The following is a 10,611-nucleotide window of genomic DNA, read 5'->3' as shown; positions in this document are numbered from 1 at the left end:
AAAGTATTGGAGACACAAAATCAGGACTGCCAGGCAACTGGTATTGCTTGAAAGGAAATAAATATGGCAGCCGCCATATCACTCACCTCGGGTTCCCTTTAAACATAACTATTCACAAGTCATTTACAATGAATATTTAAATACCCTCGTTTTTCTACGCTTGCTGTTCTGCTGCTGTAATGGCTCTGTATTATGCCATGAGGCCACACCCACCTACCCTGCCTCTCCCAGCTGTGTCTAAAACGGTGAGAAATCTTCACCTTCCTCGACAGAACCTCCCCATTCTAGAATCGCTGGATCTGTGAGATATCTCACTAAGTCATTCTCAGGGGAACCATTCAGAGATCTGACTAGAAAGCTCCTTAAAAGGGGCTCATCAACGGTACAATTTTCTTAGCCAATCAACTTTTTTGATCCGATAATAGTGATCGGAAGGAAAAGATCGGAAATAGTCGATCGCGGTCATAAATGGGATGAAAAATAATAACCAATCCAATCATTTCATGAGGTATCTATCCGCTGCACCAATTGACCACTGGCAGAGAAACTGATAATATTATCATTTGTTATCGATCAGCAACATAACCTCCCTCAATCACTCTTATCGGATCAGAAAGTCGATTGCCTATAAAAAAAATTGTATCGTTAATTGGCACCTGTAGAGAGCATTAAAAATGTTTGGAACAGATGACTTTGAAAGGGAAAAAAAAAAAAAAAAAAAAAAAAAAAAAAAGTAATATGTTACAGTTGTTATTCAATGCCCAATCTGATGAACGTTCATAAACTTCTCCTTTAAGAAAGGAATATTGTACATTTACTCACTGTAACATCAAGTAAACAGATGACTTGCAGAGGAAAATGGACTGGAATCATGTTGCCATGGGCACTACCAAAACATTTCCCATTTCCTTTCCTCTACAGTCAAAGGGTCAAGTCATCAAAAACCAATCTTCAAGTTTGGTTGACTCACCAATGGAAACACCCAACCTGTTGGATTGGAAATCTTCATGTGTCAACCTCAAGCCCTGCCCACCTTCTAGAGTCACTACGAGGGGACCCTCAAATTCTTCTTTACATCGCAAAGGGTGGTGCAGATCAGCTAGATAATAGCAGGCAGGGTTGCACCTGGAAGTCAGGTGGTGTAAAGTTACCCATCAGTTTTAGATGGCCTGACCCTCTAAAGCAACAATCCTCTTAATGATACGTACAGCAGACCCATGACAGCTTCTTCAGTCAGTGGTAGTTGATAGCTTGTGTCCAAAGATGAGAAGTCCTTGGACATCTGAGTTAAGACTACTAGGTAAGGGGAGGAGTGCGAGACAACAGGCTCCCTCTGGGCAAAGTACTGTATTGTCTCAGGAAGTAAGAGGGGAGTGACTATACACAATATATACCATGCTTCATGATGGTCCTTTTCCATAGTAGTAAATGGCAACATCCTATGAGGTGTTTCAAGGGGACATCTTAAGTGAACATAACTCTCTGCCAAATGTTGAACTCTTCTTTATAGCTGTACCCACAGCTACATACTTTCATTTGTAAATCAGGAGCACCAGTCTATTCAAAATTCATTTGCGAATAACAAAATCTAAATAATATTAGATTCAATTCTATCTTTTCTTGGTGAATACTGGTCTCCTGACTCTTACCAGCAGCCCAAGCCTGACAGAAAAGGGTCCCCCACCACTCATGGCTTAGGACAACCTCGCAAGGTTTGAAGATTAGGATTCATCTCCTATACCCCGGAAAAGTAAAAGCATCATTTCTTTCCAATTGATAACAAGTACATGAAAGCATAGTAAGTGCTTAATACCATGAGCAGAGATTTACTAACAGGTTGACAAAAGGAGAAGCATTGCATCATGGGAGGATGAATCATCAAATAATGCACCAGATTCTGTTAAATATGGTGCCATGGTCTGGAGTGCCATCCATCCTGGTCAAATTGGCTTTAACTGGTCAAGTGCTGTCAAGACAAACAAGGTCATGGAGGAAACACTAAGATTTGGATAATTTGGCAGAGGGTTATATTTCATAGAAATTCCCTTCACTGTACATAAAATAAGCTGCCCATTAAAACAGGGGTGGACAAACTCATATAGCTTTTGTCAGTAAGCCTGGATTTTAGAACCAACAGTTGTTAAGGAGTCAGGAAATGTTCCCTAAACGACATACAACAGGACAGGCTCTAAAAACATATACACCCGTTGTAAACTTAGGTGCCTTGGTGACCCCCAGCTCCTGGGATTCCACCTGGCCTAGCACTGCAAAACACCTCCAACAGCATCACCAGATCAGAAGAGCTTCTCTTTTGCATGGACCTTTTGGTGCGTGATCAGGTTGGACCTCTGGTTGAAACATTTCCCGCACACGGCGCACAGGAACGGTTTCTCACCCGTGTGAATTTTTTGGTGCCGCACACGATTGTGATTGCTAATGAAGCACTTGCCGCACTGCGGGCAGGAATATGGCTTCTCCCCGGTGTGGATCCGCTGGTGTTTTGTGAGGTTCCGGTAGCTGCTGAAGCTCTTGCCGCAGTCTGTACAGCCATAAGGCTTCTCACCCGTGTGAACGCGCTTGTGGGACTTGAGGTTCTTGTTACTGATAAAGCACTTGCCACACTCGGTGCAAGAGAACGGCTTTTCGCCAGTGTGGTTTCTTTGGTGGACAATGTAATACTGTTTTGTGGTGAAGCCCTTGCCACATTCATCGCAAAAATACTGCTTTTCGTCCGTGTGCTCCTTCAAATGAACCTTCAGGGTTTCATCGGTGGGGAAGCTCACGCCACATTCTGAGCAGCAGAATGGAGTCTCCACCGCATGCATGCGCTGGTGGATGTAAAGGTACTGCTTGCTGCTAAATCGCTTTCCGCATTCGGGGCAGGCAAACGGCTTCACTTCCAAGTGGGTTTTCTGGTGGGCGACGAGTCGCTGGCTGCTTGGAAACCGTTTGCCACAATCACTGCATAAGAACTGTTCTTTGTGAGTCCGTTTGTGGTGGCTAAGAGAGGTGGCACTGTTGAAGGCCTTGTCACATTTCGTGCATTTGTAGGTTTTCTCGTTGGAGTGCGTTCGTTGATGGGCAACAAGGTAACACTTCTTGGTAAAGGTCTTGGCGCACTCTGCGCAGCTGAAGGCTTTCTCGGAAGTGTGGAGTTGCTGGTGCTCGATAAACTTGGCCTTGCCGCGGAAGCATTTCCCACACTCTGTGCAGATCATCAGGAACTTCTCCTTGTGAGTCTTTCGGTGGATAAGAAGCCCAGTGCGAGAGGTAAAGCATTTCTTACATTCCGAGCAGACGTGCAGTGTAGTTTCACTAGACAGTTTACGGCGGCCGTTCTCTGCGTTTGTCTGGCTTCTGGTTGCCCTCACAGAGAGGTTGATTGGGAGTTCTTGGGGTTTGGTGGGGAAAGGAGCAGGCTCCTCCTCTGGACCAGAGTTAGGAGGAGACTCTGGATTAACAATAACAGTTTCTTCCTCTATAGGGGAGTCAGGGGGGTTATCCTCTGAGCTTGACTTTGTGGCAGACTTTGGATTATCGTCAATGTTCTCTTTATCTGTGCCAATGCTTGAAGGGGATTGCGGGGAATTATCTCCTGCCGATTCCCCTGAGCCTGTACTGGTAGGGGAATCTGGGTTAATGATAACAGTTTCTGCCTCTAGGTCACTGCTTATAGCTGATTCTGGGGAATCTGGGTGAATTATAACAGTCTGCTCCTCTAGGGTGGTGCTTTCAGGAGAGTCAGGGTGAAAAGTAAGAGACTCTTCCTCGGGGGAGGTGCTTGCAGGGGAGTCGGGGTGAATTATAACAGTCTGCTCCTCAATGGTGGAGCTTCCAGGAGAATCCAGCTGAAAATCACCAGATCCGTCCTCGAGACCAGTACTTGCTGGGGATTCCGGATGAATTATAACAGTCTGTTCCCGTAAGCCAATGGTTGCATGGGATCCCTTTCTGTCTTCCCGGCCATTCTCAGGTGATTCGGAGCGTGTTCCCTCTTCGCTCATGTTTGAGACTTCGGAAGAGTGGTCCTGCCAAAGAGATCAAACAAGGAAAAACTTCAGTAATCATAAGACCTGCAATGAATGCCTACATTTGATTGGCTCCATACCACAAACATATTGGGGATTTCAATAAATCATAGTACACCCTCCCATATTATTCATTGCAAGTAAAGAGGAATAGGGAAATGCCAATAGTCACACAGTTTCCATATTTGATTCAACTATTCCAGAAAAATCCCTTTTTGGAAAATGCAGTCACCTGACCTAGTGATCTGCAATCAGCATTGCAAACTCAGCCACCCAGATAATAAAAAAAAAAAAAAAAAAGTAGAATATGCATATGTAGTGGCTGGATAGTGTACTGGTTAAGGGCTCTGCCTTTGACATAGGAGACCAGGGTTTGACTCCTGGCTAGGGTCAGTACCTATTCAGTAAGAAGTCCTTGGGCAAGACTTCCTAACACTGCAGGGTGGCCCCTTGAGCATACCCTTGGTGGCTGCAGCTCTTGAGCGCTTTGAGTCCAACAGGAGAAAAGCACTATACAAATGTTAGAATTATTATTATGTACAGAAGCCTGATGGTGCCTAGTGGCTGTTCCACTGAAGGTGGACTATTACTTTATATGCTAAACACACTCACTTTGGACACACAGGGTCCCCCCAGGGCACCACAGATGCAGCGGTGAAGTTCTCAGATCTTGGGACCTGCAAGAGAAAACATCAATGAGATCACGTGATGTTGTGGGAATGTAGCATATTCTAACTGCTCTGCATCTATCCTTCTGAGAACCACAGCAGAGCAGGGAAGATGCAGAGTCCTCATGATAGACTCATATCACTCTCAGGGCTCAGCCACACTTTAAGCGCTTTTCTGAGCGCTTTGTAATTGATTAGAACTCTGACTGCTTTTTAAAAATCACTTCTATTCATTTTTATTAAAACCTCGTAAAATTCATGGCGATTTTTAAAAAGCACTCAGAAAGCGCTAATCAATCACAAGCTCTCAGAAAAGCGCTTATAGTGTGGCTGAGCCCTAACTGTTCGTATCAGTGCTTGCAGGTGACTGAAAAGTTACCCACTAAAAGGGATATGAAATCAGTTTTACTTTCCTGGGCTTTCTACCAGCCTCCTCCAGCCGTCCCGTGCCCTCACAGTCACTCACGGATCCTCCGGTCCACTGCTGCCAGCTAGATTAGTTTTCGCTGACAGTCCCCGACAGGGAGTCAGCGGGCTTTCTGTGCAGGCCTGGCCACGCGTAGCTTTCTTCATGTTCCTGTCCTGAATAGCGCCCTGCATAGGCGTGGGCCGCTATTGCAGACAGGAAGGCAAAGACAAATACGCGTGGCCAGGTCCATCAGGCCTGCCAGCCAAAACAAAACTAGCTGGCAGCGGAGGACCGGAGGCTCCATGAGTGACTGCGAGGGCACGGGACGGCTGCAGGGGGCTGGTAGAAGCCCCAGGAAAGTAAAACTGTGAACCCAAAGTTTAAATAAACTTATGAGATAATGAATTGTATGTGTAGTATCATGGATGATAAACAGAGCGATAGTGGTATAGAAAAAAAGTCTCATATTTCTAGATTCAGTTTTATGGCTTTATTTTTGAAATTACATCAGACTGTCACAGCTACTGATTATAATTCAAACTCTGCCTTTTAAAGCTGAAAAAGAAGCATAAGTAATGACCCTGTGAACTTTCCTGCACTAACCTTATTATTGTATCTTCTCCCTGACAGATAAGAGACTTTTACCTGTAGCTACTTTTTCAGGACTGAATTCCACAAACTTTTTTGCATAAACATAGTTAACTCTTGCTGTACTGGAAAACATAAAGAGACTTCAGGTAATTTCTTAGTTGGGCTAGTACTATATATGTATGTTTTTCTCATCATGCCCCATGTCACTTCAGGTCATGATGTTTAATGATTTCTTATAGCCTTCAGTTTTTTAGGTTGGCTTACATTCCTGTATATAGCCTGGTCCACACTTTCAATTAGGATTGGTCAATCACTGACCAATTTTACCAACTCCATGTAGTATGGGGGCCAACAGATATTGAATAGTATGAGCAGATTGTGTAGGTAAAACCTCATTCTACATGGAAGTGGTAAAATTGGTCAGTGATAGGCCAATCATAATTGAAAGTGTGAACCAGGCTTTACTGCCGGGCAGTTGGTACTTTAATGAAAATGTGAAAAGACCATATTTTTCACATGAAATCGCAAAATACCCTGTGTATCACTAATGTGTTACAATCATGTAGTCCTCTGATAAATTCAAAATATCGGCTTCTTAACCCAAAACACTAGTCTCATGACAATTGAAGTGGTCATTTTTTCTAAACCAGTGTACAATATGTTGTGGTATAATTTCCTCCCCCAGCTGCTGTGGACCATGGGAGGTCATATGAGCTCACAGTCAGACACAGACACAGATTGGAAAAATAAGCCTGGAAGTTTTACATAAAAATGATGAAACAATGTTAAAATGCCCTCTGATGACCTCCAATTTCAGAAGCTACTGCAGTAGTGAGGGTCAGGGAACATAATCCAGGACTTCAGAACGGAAGAGAAAAATTGGGGCATCTAATGAAAACAATGACATTTCAGTCGGCTATTCGACTGGCCAAACTGAAAATTATATGGGCACTTTTCTGAAGTTACACTTAATTAACACAATAACTGATGCATCGGTTTCAGACAAATCCCTTTTGGAGGAGTAAATTAGGTGACTCAAAACATAATCAGAAAACTTGCAACTTCCAGGAAAGTCTCAGTCTCCCTAGCTCATTTCTCAGTAAAAAGCAGAAACCTCACCACACCCTTCTCCTTCCTCACCTGAGATATTAACTCTTTGTGACCAGCATTGCAGCTCAGCAGTATCATCCTTCTGACCACTTCCTTCCTGCTCAGTGTGTAATAAATTGTTTAACTCTAACCTCTCACACAAACACACTCCCCAGCGTGTTTAGAAAAGCCATGCGCGCCTCTCATTACCCAGGCCTGCTCACCATAACATATCATTTCTCACCACTATTTTCTTAACATTTTAATTAAGACATAGAGGCTGGTATGGGAAGGTTAAATACTTTATTACATACTGGGTAATTGATGAGGAGACTTTGCAAAACAGTAGTGCCGGCCACAAAGAGTTAAATCTAAGAAACATGGGAGGTGGGCGGAATAAGGTAATCAGCTCTGCGCACGCACTGAAATACTAGTTAGGACTCTTCCCAGCACCTTCCTGGCCACCGCATATGGATCATGATAGAACAAGGGCAAGAGTCTGGATTAAATTAAGACTGCTGTGCTATCAAGCAATCCACATTTGACACTGGCACAGGAAGGTAGTTTTGAAAACCAATGGAAGACAGGCATTACAAATAAATAAAAGTAATAATGCTTTTTGGGCAATATACAAACTTTTCTGCATTGGAAATTATGATATATTCCACACAATATGCATTTTAAAAAACCCACAAGCCTGAACCAGGGTTTTAACCTTTACACTAACTTTGACCTAGGCATTAAGGCTACTTCCACACCAAGACATTGCGTTTTAGGGGACGTTATGGTCGCATAACGTGCCTCTAAAGCAACGTATAGTGATGTTGAAGTTGGACGTCAGATTGAGCCACGTTATGCAGCTCTCAAAGCAGCCGCTCCAGGTTAGTCATAGGAAGTCCGGATCTTTTTAAGGATTCAGGTCATTTGAATCGGATCATTGAAAAAATCCGGATCTTTGAACCGAATCATTTTACTAGGGAAGCAGACTGGGTGAAATGACTAGCAGGACAGGACTTTCCCTGCACTGTACATTCTGTATGTTCCTGTTTCTTCCAGACAGACATCCACTGTGAACCGAATCTTTCATTGTGATGATCCGGATGATTCAACTCATAAAAAAGATCCGGATCACATGAACGATTCGTTCATGATCCGGACAACACTACTAGTTCCACCACCAGTCACCACAGTGCAGTGAATATTAATTAGCCATGTGGCTGGCTGTGGAGTAGGAGGGGAGACCTCCTCCTCCAACATTACTGAGCATGTGCAAATAGTCTAACGTGGCTTAGCCCAGTATAACGTACAGCATGCAGCACTTTGTTTTTAACGTACTGCATTACAATGTAACGTAACATGTTACTGTGAAAAGCAACATTGATTTTACAGTGCTGTGAGTTAGGCTGCGTTACTGGCTGCTGTAACGTGAGACTTTAACGTCCCACTGTGAGACCAGCCTAAGTGAAAAAAAAAAAAGTACATTCCTGACTGTCATATATTTCCCTCATGAAGTGAGAGGGGTACAGAGGCTGCCATAGTTATTTATTTCCTTTCAAACAATGCACATTGCCTGGCTGCCCTGCTGATCCTCTGCTTCCAATTCTGTTAGCCACAGACCCTGAACAAGCATGCAGATCAGATGTTGGACTGAAGTCTGACTGGATTTACCTCATGCTTGTTTCAAGTGTGTGATTCGGGTACTACTGATGCATGTAAAATCAGCAGGACGCCAAGCAACTGGCATAGTCTAAGAGCTGGTGCACACCAGAGCGGTTCTGAAGCGTTTTTTAAAACGCTTGCACAGGGGACACCGCTTGGCTAATGAAAGTTAACGGGATGGTGCACACCAGAGCGGCTCGTTTTTTCCACAAACACTCGTGTCCTGCAGCATTTTTTGGATTTCTGAGGCGTTTCTGCCTCAATGTTAAAGAATAGGAAAGTGGAAAACCGCTCTGAAAAATGCTACATCAGAGCGGTTTTCCAGGCGTTTTTGTTACAGAAGCTGTTCAGTGACAGCTTTACTGTACCAATATTTGTAATCTGCTACACAAAAATGCTCCCAAAAACACTAGGCATCATGCCTAGAATCGCTCTGAAATCTGCTTCAAAAATCTCTAGCATTTTGCGGATCTGTTAGAGGTTTTTGGTGTGCGCTGGGCCTAAAAGGAAATAAATATGTAGCCACCTTATCGCTCTCACTTCAGGTATCCTTTAAAGGGAACCAGAGGCCCCAGAAAGAAGATTTTATACATACCTGGGGCTTCCTCCAGCCCCATACGCACGGATCGCTCCCACGCCGCCCTCTTCCGCTTCCTGTATCCGGCGGTACCGGGTCCCATAGTTTCGGCCAGGCAGCACGCGGTCCACATCACAGGGGCTCCCGGCATACCCATACGCGTGCAGCTGCATACTGCGCAGCCGCACGTGTAAGGGTATGGAGGGAGCCCCTGCTCATGCGGACATTTGCCCGCGTCCGCTGGAAGTGACGGGACCCGGTACTGGCAATCCAGGAAGCGGAGGATGGCGGCGTGGGAGCGATGCAGTCTTATGGGGCTGGAAGAAGCCCCAGGTATGTATAAAATCTTTTTTTTCTTTTTAGGATTCCGGCGTCTCGAGTTCCCTTTAAATACTCTTTATTATTAAAATTAGCTACAAAGACATCAGGTAATAAATAGCATTATAAATATAATACATAAAATTAGCCCTGCACAAAGTTCAAGTTCAACTTCGGCTATTTCCAATTCCTGTACAGAAAGAAAAACTGACAAGCTGAAGTTTAAATCACGTCTGCAGCCACCACACTTGGTAGATGCCTTTAGCATTTGGTGGGAGTTCTGGGTGAATAGAATATATTAAAGGCATTTGCCCTCCTTTATGCAGAACACATAACTAAATAAAGGAATTGTGGTTGCCATGGAGACGTGAATGCTACTGTGATGTGCGCTTCTATACTTTAATAATGAAGAACTAAAGCAGCACGGGAGTTGCAAATACAATGTAAACCAAGACAATTAATTATCTTTACAATGGTGGTCTATAGAGCACAGACCTATCACATGGCTGCCTATGGGACTCTGCCGCCTAGTGGTGGAAATGAGCACAGCAGCCGGGGTACAGAGACAATGGAAGTCTATGGGGCTCAGCACATGTGTAACACCGCCACCTACTGGAGAATGCCAGAAAGCTCACCCGTCTCATTCCCATACGCGGGATTAATAGGCCACAATGGCGGCCCCTCGGTTTGTCTCTCCGCTGCAACGGGAAGCTCTACAAGCCCCTCCGGTGGCCCTCAGCACACACCTGACGGTCTCCGCCCGGCACCCAACCGCTGCCGCCACTCTCGCGGTTTCCCGCTTCCGCTCACACACACTGACCCCAGCGCGTAATGGCTCAGCTACCTCCGCGCATGCGCGCTCCTGGCGGCGCCTCGTACCAGACAATAGAGGAGACGTCACAGGACGTATGTTGCGCTTCCGCCATTTTGAGTGAGGGCAAGATGCTAGATGGACATCTGAGGGAGCTGTGGGCAGACCATAAATCAGAAAAGGGGGCTAATTCTTGTTGTAGTTGGTGTTATTTTCTTACTATCTCGTCTATAGATGTCCTACTCCCTGATGTTTGTGCGTACAGCGGTGCGATTCCCTGAGGTTAATTTGACCTTTGGTGAGCTGGCTCTGCCCTCAGTAATCATGGCGGACATACCGTTTTCGCGTTGCATCGTCACCATGGAAACCTCTGTCTGTGCTGAATTAGGTAGCTTTTTCCTTGGAAAAAAAAGTACTGAGCTTGTCTCGTCACCGGACAGAAGCTGTTGCGCATGCGCGGA

The 10,611-nt window shown here is 44.8% G+C and overlaps 1 protein-coding gene across 2 annotated transcripts; it reads right to left on the bottom strand.

The window, feature by feature from the left end:
* Positions 1 to 765: 765 nt before the first annotated feature.
* Positions 766 to 10,170, bottom strand: LOC137534560 (zinc finger protein ZFP2-like). 2 transcript variants are annotated; one of them, XM_068256109.1, is made up of 3 exons: positions 9,975 to 10,170; positions 4,641 to 4,705; positions 766 to 4,028 (listed from the first exon to the last, which is right to left on the bottom strand). In XM_068256109.1, exon 3 carries the CDS (start codon positions 4,002 to 4,004, stop codon positions 2,295 to 2,297), a length of 1,710 nt encoding a protein of 569 aa, XP_068112210.1. In that variant the 5' UTR covers positions 4,005 to 4,028; positions 4,641 to 4,705; positions 9,975 to 10,170; the 3' UTR covers positions 766 to 2,294. The 2 variants fall into 2 exon arrangements, with proteins under 2 accessions (XP_068112210.1, XP_068112211.1); XM_068256110.1 differs by having other exon boundaries at positions 10,086 to 10,161.
* Between the last annotated feature and the right edge of the window lie 441 nt (positions 10,171 to 10,611).

This window comes from Hyperolius riggenbachi, chromosome 10 (assembly GCF_040937935.1).
Source record: "Hyperolius riggenbachi isolate aHypRig1 chromosome 10, aHypRig1.pri, whole genome shotgun sequence".
Taxonomy (NCBI): Eukaryota; Metazoa; Chordata; class Amphibia; order Anura; family Hyperoliidae; genus Hyperolius; species Hyperolius riggenbachi.
This window is presented reverse-complemented; position numbering and strand designations above follow the sequence as displayed.

Coding starts and splice junctions, on each gene's coding strand:
- LOC137534560 (XM_068256109.1), bottom strand. CDS start 4,004: ATGAGCGAAGAGGGAACACGCTCCGAATCACCTGAGAATGGCCGGGAA.